Source organism: Anopheles aquasalis, chromosome 2, assembly GCF_943734665.1.
Source record: "Anopheles aquasalis chromosome 2, idAnoAquaMG_Q_19, whole genome shotgun sequence".
NCBI lineage: Eukaryota > Metazoa > Arthropoda > Insecta > Diptera > Culicidae > Anopheles > Anopheles aquasalis.
This window is the reverse complement of record NC_064877.1, coordinates 38,992,874-39,010,000: the sequence shown is the minus strand read 5'-3', so window position 1 is coordinate 39,010,000 and position 17,127 is coordinate 38,992,874. Positions and strand designations below refer to the sequence as shown.

The following is a 17,127-nucleotide window of genomic DNA, read 5'->3' as shown; positions in this document are numbered from 1 at the left end:
TTTTGCAAATTGTAAACCCAACGTTCAATTGTTTGGTACGAGATAAGATAGCTTACTGGGAGGAAATGTGTCGATCCGATTTCAATAACAGCAACAATTTATTTCATTTTTCAAGATATCTATGCTCCGATCGACCGAGCGCTGCTATTGCATGTTGTTAAAATGAATGCCTACAGAATGATCTCACGCTTGGTCGACATAAATGTTGTTAAAGTCTTATTTTTGTTACCAATCGAACCGAACGAGCATTTAATTTGCAGTGCTTGCAATGTGCAACACATGGACCGCTGGTATCAGTTTCATATGGACAGCAACAATGTCAGCATAGTGCTGTGCCGGCCATCGAAATGCGCCTACTCTGCGTATCTTGGCTGAGAAAACAAAACAGAAAACGTGTTTCAACGGCAGCACGATCGTCCTTCGACGGCGCCACGCGTGGTGCTCGTGCCGTGACAAGGCGGTTCGTGTCGTGCAACACAAAATCCGACCAGCAGCGCGGCCCTAGATGCGAGTATAGAGCAGTGGGCGGTTGGGTGCGGGTGCTGTTCAGTCGTGGGGGTGATTTCTTCTTCTTTCCCAGGCACGGCAGCTGTTCTTGTCGTGCTTATGTGACCGTCTAGTGGTCGTGTTACGAGGCAGAGTAGCACATTGTGGTAGTAGTACGGTTGCGCACAGCACGGTTGGGTGTTGGGTGGTATTGTTTACGTTCGAATTGCGCTGTCAAAACACTCGCGCTCGTCTGGCTGGTTACTACTATAATAAGTTGTTCCGTTTCGCTCCGATACTGAATCTTGGCGCTTTACCGCAAACAGTCCAGTGTGGTACAGTGTTGCTGGCCGGTGTGCCGTTTAGCGGTGCATGCAGGTAAGTTTAAGTGGGTGCCGTGAGCGGGAGTCGATATTCTGATATCCGGCCTCCCATTGCATGCGCCTCCATCATCGTTGGAGCGATGGAGACGCATCGTTGCCACCCTGGTGTACTCGTGGTTATGCACTACACGTTGATCAAGTGAACTCGCCAGAAGGGTAGATAAAGAAAAAAGACAGTGCGTAGTGTCACAAAGGAACGATAGTTGTTTGTCGATAGTTAAGATTCTTCCAATGATAGTAGGGTGCGCCTCGTAATAGGGTTGCACGCGGTGCATGAAACGATTTTTACTGTGTGCGTGCCAGCATGTGGTGCATCAAGAAGAAGAACGCATCTCGATGCTACTGTTGCTGCAGCTGTTGCCGCTGCTGGTTACTGTTTCCATTCACGAGCGTTCGTTGTTCCTTGTCTTACCATCGCCGCGTCGTCTAATGATGGCTGTACGGTTTGTTGACCTCGTGTGTGCGCCCCGCTCGCAGCGGCCTCTCTGTGGCGATCGAAGTGAACTCGATTGACGGGCAGGGCAAGTTGCTAGTATGGAAATCAATCGAATCGACTTAGTTTAGTGTGTAGTTTTGAAATCGACTTCTAAAAATCACCCCCCGGTCGTTGCAAACGTTTTGTGTTCCTAGTGCAATACATTAACTCGCAGCCAGTCAATCGTGGCGTCCTTTCACTCTCGGTAGTGTCCTTGGCATGCGCCGTTGGGGTTTCCGTTAGTGTATATGTTCGTTGATTGTCTGGCGGGCGCCCATTCGAAAGTCATGGCCGTCCGAATTTGTTGTGACGAGATGAATCCCGATGGTAATGTTGTGGTCGACCGTAATGTGTGAAGTGATTCGTACGAACCAAGCTGTTCGCCTTTTAGCACTATTACCCGGCGTCACAATCATGATCATCGGCGATGCGTGCGTGCCTGCTCGTTCGTCGGGCAACCTTTTCGCGCCAACCGCGCGTTTGTGATTCCCTTAACAACAGGCGATAACACCGTTGAGTGTTGTGTTATCAAAATCATACCATGATCGCCTGTTGGTGGCATCATTCGATAGAAGAGTTTCTGAGTGAAAACAGTACCTAACGCCTACTAGTTGTGGGGCCATTGCGCCATCGTTTACGTTTGATTTTGAGTTTGTCATCACCGACACGTGCGTGTACAGTGACCATATGATTGCTGTTACCATGGCAACGGTTGGTTGGCGAAAGCACGTGGCGTGCAAGATTTCCGGGACGGCCGCACGTCAGACAAGTTTGTAGCAACACTGTTCATTTGGGAAAAAAAAAATCATAAACATATTTCATTAACAAACGCTCCCTTGTTTGCTGTTGATTGTCACAGTTTTAAACCTGGTTACGCCTTATCTACGTTATCCTACGGGGAAACCGCGGCGCACTGCCAGCCACAAAGGCGAGGAACGCCTCGATAACGCTTTGCTGTGGATGCAACACTGTAACCAGCGCTGTACGCTTTGGTGGAATTTATCCCCTTCGTTTTAAGAATGGGGTCTGCAAGGGGGGTGACCATTACACCCATTGCTATCCGATTCCGATAATTTGAATGATTGAAAAGGTCACGCCTGCTCGAACTGTTTTGGACATTGGAAGCTATACCAGTACGGACGATTTTATACGAAAAGCGCCTCGAAAATTGATCACTTTTAGCTATCGTGACCTCGTGAATGGAATTGGGACCTTCGCCTAGATCGATGAAGCTGATATAACTTTAGAGGAAATGATAAAGGAATGGAATTCATGCTGAGAATCGATATCACACCGCCAAGAACTGAAAAAGACGATTTCCGGTGGTTTGAAATGCAGCCACTGATTCCATCTGGTAACCCTGCAGCAGCAGCAGCAGCAGCGGGAATGAAACTAAAGTTCAATGTTTGCACTTAACTAGATCCCATTTATCTCCCCCCGTTATCAGTAATGGCGCTCGAGCTTGTCTTCTCGCCTCTGATAGCACGGTTCTCCATCACCGTAGAGCGTAGAGAGAATAGTGTAAATTTTGCGAAAAATCCTTTCGCGGCATCAGTCTTCGAGAAAGACAGCCACAGCAAAGGGGCAGAGGGAGTGGTAGAGAGAGAGAAGGCGAGTGGCCGAGGGCACAAAGGAGAACGTCAACGTGTCTTATCTGTTCGTACGGTGGGTTGCAAGCGGTTGGCGGACAATCCCGGGCCCACCGGGGTGCAGGAAGACCAATTCACGTACGAGAAAGCCATTTATCACCCCCTGATGGTTGTTGTTGCGCTTCCCTTTTCGTCCACACTCCAGTACGCTCGGGCACTGCAACCCGGGCGGTATCGTTGAGGAAATCGGAGCGACACCAGCGTCCAGCACGTCCTATGTAACCGGCAGTGTTTTTTTTTTCACCGTGAAGAATGGCACCGAACGAGAATGGCAGCATCGAGGATGGGCTCAATACGGCGACCGGACTCACCGCTATTCCGCTTCACGAACGCGTGTCTGATCCGTCGGTGACTGCCGGTGCTCATAACGACGATGACCGTAAGCGGTCCGAGCAAGATTTGGAATCGCAACCATTCACGGCCGAGCTAATCGTTTGCTATGACAGAAGTCCTCTTCCGGAAGACATTGGCGACAGTGTCTACCACCGAAGTCACAACGGGCCAACCAGCACAATCGGTGATCTTAAGGTGATCGGTTGGAAGGAGGGATATCAGCAGGTACGGGGCAACAGACCGCTTCGGTCCGTTAAATGAGTTGGCAAACAAACACACATCTCTTAAACCGTTCTTTTCCCTTCCTTTTTTCTTCCTGGCTCCTGGCATCGGTCTGCTTAGGTGCTTGCTACCTGTCTCGTGAATCTGATCGTCGTCCAGGCAGGGATCAACATGACGTACTCGGCGATCTTGCTGCCGCAGCTCTCGGAACCCGACAGCCCAATACGGATTGGCCGGAACGAAGCATCATGGATAGCGTCGGTGGTGACGATCGCGTTACCGCTCGGTTCCCTCGTCGTCGGTCAGCTGATGGATCAGTTCGGACGGAAGAAGGTGTCGCTAGCTACCTGCGTACCGTTCGCCCTCGGCTGGATACTGATCGCCGGTGCATCGAACGTGAGCATGATCTACATCGCACGCATCATTCTCGGTACCTCGGGCGGCCTCACAACGGTGGCCCTCGTGTACGTTAGCGAGATATCGCACGTCTCGCTGCGTCCGATGCTACTCTGTGCGAACAGTGTGTTCGTTTCGTTCGGAATTCTGCTCACCTGTGTGCTGGGTAAGCAAAAACAGGCCGGATACGGTTGCTTATCCGCCGGCTGGTCTGGAGTCTACATCGGAGCGAGCACGTTTGCCACATTACCCCCCTTTTTGCATTGTTTCTTTTGCAGCGGTCTTCTTTGACTGGCGTGCCATAGCGTACATCTTCGCCGGGTTTTCGATCATTACCTTCCTGCTGTTACTGCTGATCCCCGAGTCACCCCACTGGCTCGTTACGTTCACGAAAAAGGATGCATCGAAAGCTCGCGGCGTTCTCAACTGGCTGTACCGTGACAAGCAGGTAAGCCACCGGGAGAGGCACCATTCAGTGCACACCAAGCTAATCTATCACTACATCCCTTTCGCCCTTTCCATCTTCTCCATCAGCTTGCCGAGGAACAGTACCGACAGATTGTGGCCAGCGCTAGCCCCCGGCACCGGTTGCCAGTGACGAACAGGCGCAGCAGTGCGCTGCTGGGTGCCCTCTCGCCGAAAGTGTTCCTGCAACCGCGCGTCTACCGGCCGATGACCATACTGCTGCTCGTGTTTCTCTTCCAGCAGCTGTCCGGTGCGTACGTGCTGATCTTCTACGCGCTGAACGTGTTTCAGGAAATCAACGCAAACGACAGCGAACAGCCGACATTCAACCAGTACACGGCTCTCGTCGTGCTGGGGTTGATACGGTTCATCATGTCCATCGTGACATCGGGCTGTTCGCGCAGTTTTGGCCGCCGGCCACTCCTTTGTCTCTCCGGGCTGGCGATGGGACTGTGCATGACCGGGGCCGCCCTATTCATCGAGCTCGGTTGGAATGTTTCGGCCACCGGTAGCTACGCGTTGCTCGTCTGTGTGCTGGGTTACGTTTGCTCTAGTGCCCTAGGATACCTTGTGCTACCGTGGACCATGATTGGGGAGCTACTACCGACAGATGTAAGTGCCAGTGACTGACATGTTTTTTTGGAACTGGACCATAGCTTTTAAAATACGTTTTGTTTCCATCCATTAGGTGAAGGGTAAGCTGGGCGGTTTCACCGTGTCCGTCGCGTACGTGCTCATGTTCGGTGTGGTCAAGGTGTTTCCCTATCTCCTGGAGCTGGTCGCGATCCGGGGCATCTTTTATCTGTATGCAGCGACGAGCTTTGCCGGCGTCGCGTACATCTACTACTACGTGCCGGAAACGTTTGGAAAAAGTTTTGCCGAAATTGAGCGACACTTTGCGACGAACCCCCACCAATCGGACGATGGTGAACAGAAGCGGTTGCGGAGTGCTGGCAACAAGTGCGATACTTAAGTATTAAGGATCCCATTTTGAAAAGAAACTAACGCTAGCGAGATAATCGACCCCTTTTAGGACGGGATCTATTGTTAAGGATGAGCGTGTTGGAGTGTTTCTGGTGTTTTTTTTTCCATATGGAATTATTAATGATCCCAATGCTTCCGGTAGGAAGGAGTCTCACAAGCAGGGATAGAATAGCTAAAGTATGATCGTGATAGGTGGAAACAGTTACCGAGCACCAGCAGCAGTGGTTGCGACTGAGGGATGTAAGAAAATTCGAAAACAATGTCTTCCAACGTGAACGTGAACGTAAGAAAATGAAGCAAAACGCAGTACCTTGATGTGAAACCAAACGATGTATGTAATCAGGAGCCAATCAACAAGTTAATACGAGGCTATCTCAAAATAGGGTAGAAGAGCTGAAAAGACTTGTGGAGGGGTGAAGTCAGTCCTCCCAAAAACGCACCTCAAGCAGGTGTGCGTGGAATGTATAGGACCAAGGCGATTGGGCGATTGAATGAAAATCATATATTTTTTTAAAGTAACAAAATTAGTTTCTAAGTGATCCGCTGTACAACGAAGACATATGAATATATGCCATTTTTGGATTTACAATTTCTGCACTTCTTCTGCACTGCACTTGTTCCCTCCGCGATGGATGTACTAATGAAAGGGAGGTGGTTCGGATATCTAATCTCACTCCTCATACAGATACTGTGGCACGATCTAGCAACGTGATTAATCTACTGGATGCGCAAGCTTATCAGCAATTAGAGAGTATGATAAGTCGGTTTTGTGAGAAATCAAACAGTTTCCTCGATTGTCACAGATGGCACCATCATCGCGCTAATGTGTGCGTTGTTTGCTTTCGTTCTTATCCTGCCGTAACACTGCGACCGCCTTATGGACTGTTGTTCCGGTTTACGAAATCAAAACCTAAACTGCCCGGGGAACAACCACTTTATGTGAATTAGAGTAACACGTGAACTGAACCAAATGATGGTAAAACAGTGTATTAATGTAACTTTACTCTCGCTCACCGGTTGACGCGATGGAACTGTTGTGTAAGGTTGATGAAAACCTATAGACCACTGCTGATGCCAACCGTAATCGAATGCCGATCAGTCGCACCAGTGCAGTGCCACCATTGCATCATGAATACTGTGCTGTACACCACACCGCACCTGGGAGCATAGTTTTTCATTAGTTTCGCCGCTTATCACCACCACTGATCCATCTGATCTGTCTCCTCTGTCTGTAACGGGGGCTGCTGGGTGCTGGAAATGTTTTGCAAGCAGTGCCAGTGGTTTTCCCCTCCCAACCACGACCCACAACACATCGAAAAACCTTTGGTTTCGATTTCACAATGGCATCAACAGCATGCCGCACGTCGGTGGCTGACATGACAGTTGAAGATTAGAATCTACTACCATTCCTCTCCCCTCCCCACGAAGGGCATCAAACGCTCCGACAAGTGACGAGCGCACGTCCAACGATTAGCGATTGTATGTGATGAGTGTGATTGACCATCATGAGGCGGAGGGGGGGGGGGGGGGCGAACTGCTGGCGTGTGCCATCAAGCGTTTGCTCCAACTTTCACACCGAGGTGACTTCCGAGTTCCGCACATGGGACACATGCTTTATTGCGGCAAGTGCACTAAGGCTACCCGATGATCGATGCAGACTGGCCCCTCCCGGCGGTAAATCAATGCCCGGCGTACATAATTATGCTGTAAATCTAAGCTCCGGTCCCCTTGGTTCAGAGATTTCATTTCCCACACGTTGGCCCGCAGCAGTAGCGTTGCGGTTCGGATTCAATTCGGAGTATATAAGACTTCTAGCGAGGTGTCCATAGTGACAGTTCTTTCCGGTTGCGCACGCTCCACGCCAACATAGGATCGCGATGAGTTGCTCGGTGCTGAAATGTGGAACCAGCCTCGGGATGCTGGTTGGACTGGGATTGATTTCGTTGGTCGTGGCCGTTGCGTACGCCGGGAAGACCAGTTCTAGCTCCAAGTGTCAGGAGAAATCGTTGACAACGGCCAGTGGTGTTAAGGCTCCGTCAGGTGGGTACAGGGTTAAAGATTGCTGAGGCCACGCGCGCTCATGTGTGATTTTAATGATGTTTTCGTTTCGGCCAGGACCTTTTTGCCCGGGTGATTTGATTTTCGAGGACACATTCGATGGTTTCGATTTGGACACGTGGCAGCACGAGAATACACTCGCCGGGAATGGGGTTAGTAATCGGGACCGAGTCCCGTCACATTCGGCCCAGTAATTGTTTCCGCGTGTTCTCCCCGACCATATTGCAGGATGCCGAGTTCCAGTGGTTCACCAACAATCGCTCGAACTCGTTCGTGAAGGAAGGCAATCTTTTCATCAAACCTACGCTCACCGTGGATGAGTTTGGGGAACCGTTCCTCCGTTCCGGTGTACTGAACGTGCATGGTGGTGCACCGGCGGAACAGTAAGAAGCGTGGTGCTATCCGCTGGGCGTTGCTGTTGCACCTTATCATTGCCTGTGTGTTCCATTTGCAGATGCACCAAACAGTCACCGGATGGTTGCGAGCGTCATGGGACGCATGGGCAGATACTGAATCCGGTCAAGAGTGCCAGCATCAGGACGGTGGATTCGTTCGCGTTTCGGTATGGGAAGGTTGAGGTCAGCGCTAAGCTACCGGCCGGTGACTGGCTGTGGCCCGCGGTCTGGTTTCTACCGAAGGTGAGCGCCTACGGACGGTGGCCGGCTTCCGGGGAGATCGATCTGCTCGAGTCGAAGGGCAACCGGGATCTGATCAAGAACGGCATCAACGTCGGGATCGAACAGGTAACGTCTGCCCTCAAGTTTGGACCGAATGCGGCGTACCGTAGCACACCGGAGCTCCAGCAGCAGCCCGGTACGAGCTTCACGCGAAACTCGGAATCGGGTAAGGGCTACCAGACCGGGTTCCATCGGTACCAGATGGAGTGGACACCGGATCACATTACGTTCAGCATCAATGACATCGAGACGGGCACGGTGAAGGTGGGCACCGGGTTCTGGCAGAAGGGTAACTTCAACATAAGCGCCCCGGGCCTGGATAATCCGTGGCGGTACGGTAGCATTATGGCACCGTTCGACCAGGAGTTCTACTGCAAGATATCGCTAGCGGTGGGCGGGGCCGATTACTTCTCTGACGATGATATCAATCCGACGCGGAAACCGTGGCAAAACGGATCACCGCACGCGATGACGGACTTTTGGAACGGGAAGAATGATTGGCTGCCGACGTGGAATGTGGACGAGCCGGAATCGAAGGATGGTGCAATGCAGGTGGATTATGTGCGCGTTTGGGCTCTTTGAAATCGGGGGGAAATGGTGGTATTCGGTTTTTGCGAGAAACCAAATACGGCAGATTAGTAATGTTTTAGATACAGTGCAGCGTCATTAGGGCGAAGTAGGTGGAAGTAGTATTTGATTAGATTCTTTCGAATGATGCTCCGGATAACCAGTGATAGTGCAAAGTGTCGTAAGCTGGCTCTAAGTTTTTTTTTTGTTAAATTATGTTTATTGAATGGGTTAATAAATTCAATTTGCACGATCAAAGGATACACTTTATTAATATCAGGCGTGTAGCGTGTGGTGGACCGTTCGATCTTTGCGATGATGTGTATAAATTTTTACAGAGAACTGTTTCATGGTATTTGTTCTCTCTTTTGCATTCGTTAATCAATTTCCTATTTCTATCTGGGTTATGTAAAAGTGACTAATGGTAGCCTAATTTCTGTTAAACTATTAACTATTAATTAATTGGCGGACATGTTTCTGAGTCTCTGTACCAGTGCGATGCATGGTTTTTATCCCAAGGTTATTAGTTAACATAAAGTAACCTTTAAATTCTTAATTCCTTGAACATACAGTTTAATAATTTTAAATTAAGGGTGTTAAGATGGGTCGAAACAGTTTCCTTCCAAGGATTTGTTGTTGGTTGTTGATCAGCTGTTTGGAAAGCACCGTTGGTATGCTCTTTGTGTAAAAAAGAATGCCTCTGATTTTTCAGCATGGCCATGGCATTTTAATTATATTAAAAGCTTCGAAAACTTGTTAAAGTAACCTTTGGCAATTGAAATAATCATGAATATATTAGCTAACCCATCAATACTTTTCCTTAGCTCAACTTCTAGTTCCTTCTTTGATGAAGGAATATCTCTCAAGCTATTAATTTAGTATTCTTTGTCTCTTGCTACACGTGACTAAATTTACCGGATTTACTGGAACGATATGGCGCTATCGATCCACTGCAATTACGTACAGATTTACTGCTTCGAGAATTAAAGAAACCCCACCGGACCAAGCGTAGCATTCTCACGACTGTTGTTGCTGCATCGTTTATCGTCAGTTCGTGCAGTTCGATGATCTTCACCGGTGCCGGCGTCCGACCGGTCAAAGATTGGGAGACTGGTTTCGTTGGTGTCCACCGGGACGACTACGCTGCTTGTTTCGACACTGATCGCACTGATGGAACCTGTTTTACCAGCCCAACACCGCCCCAAACCCAAAGCCCCATGCAAACTGCGCTCGTGCCAAATGTCGACGAAACATAGCCGGCTACAGGTGGGGCCACATAAAATGGAGTACTGTGAGAGGGGTGGGTTTGCAATGTTCTGTAGTTTACCGTCGGTTGAGGGGATTCCCAAATGATTTGGGAAGTTCGGTCGATTACGGTCTATTAGGCAAACGCATACAGAATGTGAGTCACGCGGACCTTCGAGTATTGCTCGATTACGGTCGTAGTACGGGTTGAAATCGTTGGCCGTATCGAATCGTTTAACTCTGCACCCCACCATACGCCCGTACCGTATTGACTTAGAACCAGCCGAAAGACAGAGAAGACGCGCCGGGAACTGAGCGCGAAAGCGAGTGAAAGGGAGAAGAGAGAAGCAAAAACAATGAAAACAATGCTGCGTGACGCCGGCACTTCGTGATGCGGTACATTGATAGTGATCAGTGAATCCCATGGTGGGTTGTTTGAAAAGTGCTCGTGTTTTACTAACGAAAGCTACATATTGCTCATCACCTGATGGTGCTGGTGACATAAAGTTCTACTAGAAACGAGGAATGAGTCGTGCCATTGTCATGTAATTCGCTGCTATCATTGAATATCAAATTACTAATTTCGTACTACAATGTAAGCTTCAAATGATCCGACAAAGATACAACCAAATAATGCATATAGTTTCTATATTTGTTTTTTAAAAATGAACACACAGCATATAGCAATAACTTTCCCGAAATGAAACGCTAAACAAGTTACTCTCCGAACTCCACAAGAACTTTTGGCGACCGAATGTTCTTTTCAACCCTACACCTCCATTACTCTGTGATTATCAATCGGTCCGGGCGGATGGACGGAGGGTACGAACGACGAAGCCGGCAGGGTGTCGTTGAACAACCAGTTTGTTGTCGTCCGAGCATCAGCAACGGCACCACACGCGATCACGCGTCCAGAACGGCACCTCTTCCGACGCTTATAAAGCATCATCAATCGCACGGCATGGAACTCAGTATCGGTTCAGCCGTCATCGAGTCCGAGTGTGGTAGAACTGTTTGTGCGACTCACACCGAGCGTACATCGTTGTCGCTGTTGAGTTAAGAACCCAAGAACCTGTCTGTGCCGATTAGGTGCAAGAACATAAAATGAAGCAGACTTTATGTGTCCGACTGCTAGTTGCGTCGTTCTTCATCGGAGCACTGGCTGATCGACACTCGGGAGGCAACCGATGGAACGTTCAGCACAAGCGAAACGCGGACTGCGTCAAGTCGGTCACAACGGCGAGTGGTAATTTGGTCGAGCGTGGCCGTACCTTTTGCAGCGGTGAACTGATCTTTGAGGATAACTTCGATTTTCTGGACTTTGAGAAATGGTCCCACGAGAACACGCTGGCTGGTGGTGGTGTAAGTACCGGACGATCGACCGGAAAGTGAAGATTGGGTTTTGCATTAATGGATGATGTTTGATTGTCGAACAGAACTGGGAGTTCCAGTGGTACACCAACAACCGTTCGAATTCGTTCGCTGAGGATGGTGTGCTCAACATTCGACCGACCCTAACGGCCGACCAGTTCGGGCACAACTTTATGACCTCTGGCACGCTGAGTCTACAGGGCAACTTCCCAACGGATCAGTGAGTTTCATTGATAACCTTTGGCAGCGTGAAAGAAGATCTGGTTCTGTGGTGCTTCTCGTGTTCTTATCGCAACCACTTTCTTCCCTCTCTTGCCACGTGCTGTTCGTTTCCGAAATTTCATGTTCTTATCTCTCTCTTTCTCTCTCTCTTACAGCTGCACCAACGATGCCTTCTATGGTTGCGTTCGGGTCGGCAATCAGCAGCACATCGTGAACCCGGTCAAGAGTGCCCGGATCCGTACGATCGAATCGTTCAACTTCAAGTACGGCCGTGCGGAGGTACGCGCCAAGCTACCGGCGGGCGACTGGCTATGGCCAGCCATTTGGTTACTGCCAAAACGGAACGCTTACGGTAGCTGGCCGGCATCGGGCGAAATGGATCTGATGGAATCGCGTGGCAACGAAAAACTGATGCTCGATGGTACACAGATCGGTACGCGCCAGGTCGGCCAGACGCTACACTTTGGACCGGGTCCGGCCTACAACGGTTACCAGAAGGCGACACTGACGAAGAACGCAGTGCCGGGCCAGGAGTTCAACAAGGAGTTTAACACGTTCGGATTCGTCTGGACACCGGACAACATTACGGTTAGTGTGAATGGAGAGAATCTGGCGACGATCGGGGGTGACTTCTGGAAGCTCGGTGAATTCGATCGCCACGGACCGATGGAGAATCCGTGGCGCCACGGAACGCGTATGGCCCCGTTCGATCAGGAGTTCCATTTCATCATCAACCTAGCGGTCGGTGGGGTTGCCTATTTCCCCGATGCGGCCACCAACGAGGGTGGCAAACCGTGGGCGAACAATTCCCCGCAGGCGGCCACCGATTTCTGGAACGGCCGTGACCAGTGGTTGCCGACGTGGAACCTCGATAAGGATGGTGGCAAATCGGCTTCGCTGCTGGTGGATTACGTGAAGGTGTGGGCCCTCTAGGGTGGGCGCTAGGTGGACCAGAAAAATGTGTCCTATTTTGGAGGGAAATTGATATTTGAAGTATCTTGCACCAACTCACTCAGTCCAGGTGCTGTGCTGGGAATAAATCGATATTCGAAATGAACGTTAGCTGGGTTTTTTTTTTGTTATTTAACTTTATAGGATATAATACATCAGCTGGCCAATTGAGCGTTCATAGTCGTGGTACTGCACATAAATGCTACCTCGTTCATTTTGATGCCTGCTCAGATCACCCAATGCCCTCCTATTACTTATTTAGAGACAAAACCGCAAAATCCATAATGCAATCTCAAATAATTGTCCAATCGATAGCATGGCTCGGCATCCCGCCTGACAAACAACCAGACGTGATGGCCAACATTCTAACCAACCAAGGCTGCATGTGATGGCTTGCTTATAATGCCTGTCAGCTTTTGACCGGCGATCTATTTACCATGATTAGGTTTTACCATGTTTGTCAACGTCTTCTGCAAACATAATTAAACATTCCACCATGACCAACGGTCTCATCCGGACCACGGCCGTAGCAGCGGAGAGTGATCGAACAAACAAAACGAGAGTGTGTGTTTGGGTGTGTGGGAATGTGCACTCGATTGACTTTCTTCGATGGTTACCACATCGATAGTGAGGAGTTGCTACGCGGCGCTACTGACGGATTATGGAGCAACAGTTTTAATAATTAATTTCCTCCCTTGTTTTCGCATCCATCAGCTGTCAAGTGCATCAATCAGGTAAGCATCACGATCGCTAATTGAGCGGACATGATAAGTGAGCGTTTGGTGTTTTTCAGTTCAAAACATGTCCCCTTCGATCTTCGTTTTAAAGTTCCCGGCCAACCCAGCAAAAGTTCCCGACACTTAATTATCTGTAACGAGGTAGTCTATTTAATTAGCGAAACCACCGCACCGCATTGTTTTAGGCCTGCCCGCTCGGTGCGGTGTAGCATTTTTAATGCTCTCGATCTCGCTCCACTTTGCTCGGGTATCAGTTATGTAAATTAATAGCTTTTGATTTAATTGATCAACCGCAAACGGTGAGGACATCGTATCGTGCTGTGGTATGTGTCCATCGTTTGGGATAAATGGTATTACATTTTTCTGAAGAGATTTCCCGCAATATACTTCGAAGGAGTCTTTTGGGAGTTTCGCGTAGACTATCATTTGCCATTACAAAACACAGAGTAACGACGAAGATTCGGGTGCCAGACCGAACCAGTGTGCTTCATCAGTCGCTGTGCGAAGAAGTGGGTTGCACATCATCAATAACTGATAAAGCCATGGCGGGCGACAGTTCCGCCCCATGGAAGAAAATCGCATTTTCCCCGTACCGTACCACGTTCCCGGATCATCCACCGGAGTGTCCTCGATGAACGGTCGAGTAACGTCGTTTCGGTGTGTGACGCAGCATCACATCCGCCCATCCGCCGAGTGTCTATTTCCAACAAGCAACGACAACGACAAGCGCCACCACGTTCGACGCTGCCAACTGCCATTGGCTTGATGGATAGTCCGCGACTCTCGCTGCTCGCTGGTTCTCGGTACGCGCAGAGCGCTCTGGCACGCGGTACAATATTGAAAAAGTTTTCCAATAAACTTACCCAAAAGCTCCGGGGCCGGTCGGCACCGCGGAGATGCCACGCATCGATGTAATGGGTCGCGACCATTTCTTTCTTCCAGCCACTTCCACTCGTGCGCTCGAAAGTTTTCGTTTACTTTCGTCAACGATAAACTAAAACGACGGCGATACTTCCGCACGCTATTCTGAGGGCTCGGTGCTTGGGTGGAATTGTAACTCTTTATTTGGTTCCGAGGGGGGGGGGGGGGGGTGGGGCTCGTGCCATCTCCCCCCGGGTGGGAACGGTGTCGAGAAGAGAGGGAGCTGTTTGATTTATTAATCAGTTTCGTCTTTTTTTCGGGAAAAGGGATTTCATTCACACTCGGCCAGCGAAGATGATCATTGAATCAGTCGATCAATCGTAGGGCGGGCACGATGTAAACGACTTTCAGCATTTTCACTTTCGTAGCGTTTTTTTTTTCGCAGCCATGCGTTATGTTGAATGTATTCGGTGTGAAGTTTGGTTGAATTTTCCTAAAAATTCAGTTCAAATCGTTATATCATCCACTTACCAACTTGCAATACATAATGTTCTGGTATTCGGCTGTTTGAAGTAGAAGCGCATGCTACTAACAACTCCAGAAACCACGAAATTTATGCGCCCAGTGATTGTATTGTAGATAAATTCTTCGAAAGCACCTTCCTTTGATCAGCATCTTTAAGTATCGCCGGAATGGGTCGTCTCCATCCTGCACCATCCATTCCTGGCGGGTGGGGTGGCAGGTTGCGCGGTCCCACCCATCGCTCCAATCAAATACCACTTTCGAGTGCTGCGTTCGTTGCGGTGCGGGGATTTTTAAAGCACTTGAGGCGTGTGCGTAGGAGAGGGAATGCTTAAGTTTCAATTAGAGACAACGGGGCACATTGTTTGCCGAAAGTTAATGTTTTGCTGTGGTTTGGTTTTTTTTTTGCGAAAGGTTTCTGCATGCCATGCGCCGGGGAGAAGCTGGGGCGGAAATTTGTTGCATTACTTTTCAATTGGTACCCCGATTGGTTGAGGAATGTTTGTGCGGAGTGAGCCTGTTAGGAAGAGAGTGAATAGTTAAATTTTAACGTCGCTATCTGGAGCAGCAATGCTCCCTCGATCTGGAATATTTCGTACTTGACTTTTATGGAAATGGTTTGATGAATTCCTTCCACTCCGATACTGTGGAGGCAGTGGGTTCTTGCGTTGTTGTAGGCGAGGATGGTGATATTAAACGGGCTCCTTTGGAGTACATTTTAATTCGAATGCTGGAAGAGCACCGTTTCGATTCCGAAATCATTCAGCCCTACCGTGGGCCGTGCTTTTAGGTTGGGTTTATTTTCTGTTTTACGAGATTCAATCAATTCCTTTCACATTGGACCAGCATTAGAAGGGAAGTGTGACCAGAGCGACAGTTGGGTCTCTCTTTGTGTACTTTTCACTCATTGTGTCCCCGTAAAGTGGATTGCCTGTAAGTACACATTAAGTTTTGAACAAGCAAACTCAAGAAGTGAGCCGGATCCAAAAGAACTGGTCAGAACTGATGCTCGCAAGACGACAAAACGTTGTGTCACCGTGCTGGCAATAAATCTTTCGCGTTAATTACCAACGCGGTAACGCCTTTCCGCTGTTGTGGCTTGCAGACGCGTGCCTTAACGTCTTCCTGTGTCCATTACACACAGTTTACACACAGCCCCTTGATGTCACACACCGAGCCCAGGACCGCGGACCGCGCGAACTCGAACACAAACAAAATGGTTCGGTTTATCGGAGGCAACTTTTCGCGAAACTTCCATTTCACGAAAAGTGCTCCAGTGTGCGACGAATAGTTTTATTTGGCATAATAAATTAACACACTTGCAGATGAATGATAATACTGGCCACTTTGCTAGGAACTGCGACAGAGAGAGAGAGAAAGAGAAGGACTCAGAGAGCCTCCGTTCAGCCAAAGAATCCGTTGCTGAATCCGGAACCGTAGCCATACTGGTATCCGTTCGCGTATCCACCATACGGTCCACCGTAAGGTCCACCGCCGAATGGTCCACCGAAGCCACCGTAAGGTCCACCGTATCCTCCGTAAGGTCCACCGTACCCTCCGTAAGGTCCTCCAAATCCACCATACGGGCCACCGTAGTCGTACGGATCGAAGCCTCCACCGAAGCCGCCGCCGATCAGTCCAACACCGATGCCGATACCACCGAATCCAAGATGACGCTTGTTACGATCTGCTTCCGGATCCGCGCTCGCTACGGCCGCTTTGCCTTCCACCTTGTCCAGGCGAGTGGAAAGAGGACTGGATGCTGGTGCTGCTACCGCAGAACCTCCCGCAGTATTCTGGATCGGAATGGCCACCGTTACACCTGCTAGGGCCACCAGCACCACAAACACTGGTCGAAACACCATTTTGAACGATTCACGCGAGAAGACGACGACGAAGAGCGACGGTTTCAGTTTTTGGTTGTCGCAGTCGATTGGTTCTTTTGCGTCTACGCCAGGCCACTCTGCCGGCGCTCTTCTTTATATACACAAACCGCTCACGGCAGGTTGCGCGAAATTTCCTAACCCTGCCCGAGCGAACTGTTCATCTCCCTCATGGTGCTGGTGCGATGACATTGAAATTTTTGGACAGTTCGCTCAACCGCGCGGATCCAGAAGACCCGAAGTGTCGCTCCCATCACCAATCGATTGGACGCATCTCGGCACCATGGGCACCATGACGTGGGCACTGGTTGGCCTTGGTCAGAGATGTGCGATCAGACGACACAGGGGCGATCTTTTCGCGGGTCGCGCGAGCCCCAAACCAGGTTCAGTGACTGTTGAAGTGAAGTGTGAAGTCGTCACCCCGCCCGTCCCCGAAGCCGGCTCGCATGCTGTTTCTCACGTGCCCGTACGTGTGGGTGTCGGCTGGCGAAACATTGGGAACCAGTTTCATTCCGCTATTTGGTTCCGGTATGCTGCGAGCCAACGGAACGGCAACGAAATGACGGAATACGGAACAAGCGAAGATGAAGCGTTCCTCCTCTTTCGCTTTGTTTTCGGTTACGAATGAACCAATGCAAAC

General features: G+C 49.7%; 4 protein-coding genes across 7 annotated transcripts; 3 read left to right on the top strand and 1 right to left on the bottom strand.

Annotated features, from left to right (window-relative positions):
• The first annotated feature begins 348 nt into the window (after positions 1–348).
• LOC126569276 (facilitated trehalose transporter Tret1-like) lies at positions 349–5,990 on the top strand. 4 transcript variants are annotated; one of them, XM_050226248.1, is made up of 7 exons: positions 349–864; positions 3,139–3,164; positions 3,245–3,551; positions 3,669–4,110; positions 4,223–4,392; positions 4,479–5,021; positions 5,098–5,990. In XM_050226248.1, exons 1-7 carry the CDS (start codon positions 859–861, stop codon positions 5,380–5,382), a joined length of 1,779 nt encoding a protein of 592 aa, XP_050082205.1. In that variant the 5' UTR covers positions 349–858; the 3' UTR covers positions 5,383–5,990. The 4 variants fall into 4 exon arrangements, with proteins under 4 accessions (XP_050082205.1, XP_050082206.1, XP_050082204.1 ...); XM_050226247.1 differs by lacking the exon at positions 349–864 and adding an exon at positions 1,287–1,307; XM_050226249.1 differs by lacking the exon at positions 3,139–3,164 and having other exon boundaries at positions 350–864.
• Positions 5,991–7,250: 1,260 nt separating this feature from the next.
• LOC126580856 (beta-1,3-glucan-binding protein-like) lies at positions 7,251–8,921 on the top strand. Its single transcript, XM_050244152.1, has 4 exons — positions 7,251–7,433; positions 7,509–7,603; positions 7,680–7,834; positions 7,906–8,921. Exons 1-4 carry the CDS (start codon positions 7,271–7,273, stop codon positions 8,708–8,710), a joined length of 1,218 nt encoding a protein of 405 aa, XP_050100109.1. The 5' UTR covers positions 7,251–7,270; the 3' UTR covers positions 8,711–8,921.
• A 1,975-nt stretch (positions 8,922–10,896) lies between these two features.
• Positions 10,897–12,579, top strand: LOC126573365 (beta-1,3-glucan-binding protein-like). The gene is made up of 3 exons (XM_050233425.1): positions 10,897–11,302; positions 11,377–11,531; positions 11,689–12,579. The coding sequence occupies exons 1-3, from the start codon at positions 11,045–11,047 to the stop codon at positions 12,464–12,466; spliced, it is 1,191 nt and encodes a 396-aa protein (XP_050089382.1). The 5' UTR covers positions 10,897–11,044; the 3' UTR covers positions 12,467–12,579.
• A 3,428-nt stretch (positions 12,580–16,007) lies between these two features.
• LOC126574849 (keratin-associated protein 19-2-like) lies at positions 16,008–16,469 on the bottom strand. Its single transcript, XM_050235246.1, has one exon. It carries the CDS (start codon positions 16,467–16,469, stop codon positions 16,008–16,010), a length of 462 nt encoding a protein of 153 aa, XP_050091203.1.
• Positions 16,470–17,127: the final 658 nt, after the last annotated feature.

What these genes read in the sequence shown, in the direction of transcription:
- LOC126569276 (XM_050226246.1), top strand. Translation starts at nt 2,794, where the DNA reads ATGGCGCTCGAGCTTGTCTTCTCGCCTCTGATAGCACGGTTCTCCATC. An exon ending in CGGGCACTGCAACCCGGGCG is followed by an intron (nt 3,165 to 3,244) that starts GTATCGTTGAGG and finishes TTCACCGTGAAG; the next exon opens with AATGGCACCGAACGAGAATG. An exon ending in GGAAGGAGGGATATCAGCAG is followed by an intron (nt 3,552 to 3,668) that starts GTACGGGGCAAC and finishes CGGTCTGCTTAG; the next exon opens with GTGCTTGCTACCTGTCTCGT.
- LOC126580856 (XM_050244152.1), top strand. Translation starts at nt 7,271, where the DNA reads ATGAGTTGCTCGGTGCTGAAATGTGGAACCAGCCTCGGGATGCTGGTT. An exon ending in TGGTGTTAAGGCTCCGTCAG is followed by an intron (nt 7,434 to 7,508) that starts GTGGGTACAGGG and finishes CGTTTCGGCCAG; the next exon opens with GACCTTTTTGCCCGGGTGAT. An exon ending in GGTGGTGCACCGGCGGAACA is followed by an intron (nt 7,835 to 7,905) that starts GTAAGAAGCGTG and finishes TTCCATTTGCAG; the next exon opens with ATGCACCAAACAGTCACCGG.
- LOC126573365 (XM_050233425.1), top strand. Translation starts at nt 11,045, where the DNA reads ATGAAGCAGACTTTATGTGTCCGACTGCTAGTTGCGTCGTTCTTCATC. An exon ending in ACACGCTGGCTGGTGGTGGT is followed by an intron (nt 11,303 to 11,376) that starts GTAAGTACCGGA and finishes ATTGTCGAACAG; the next exon opens with AACTGGGAGTTCCAGTGGTA. An exon ending in GGCAACTTCCCAACGGATCA is followed by an intron (nt 11,532 to 11,688) that starts GTGAGTTTCATT and finishes TCTCTCTTACAG; the next exon opens with CTGCACCAACGATGCCTTCT.
- LOC126574849 (XM_050235246.1), bottom strand. Translation starts at nt 16,469, where the DNA reads ATGGTGTTTCGACCAGTGTTTGTGGTGCTGGTGGCCCTAGCAGGTGTA.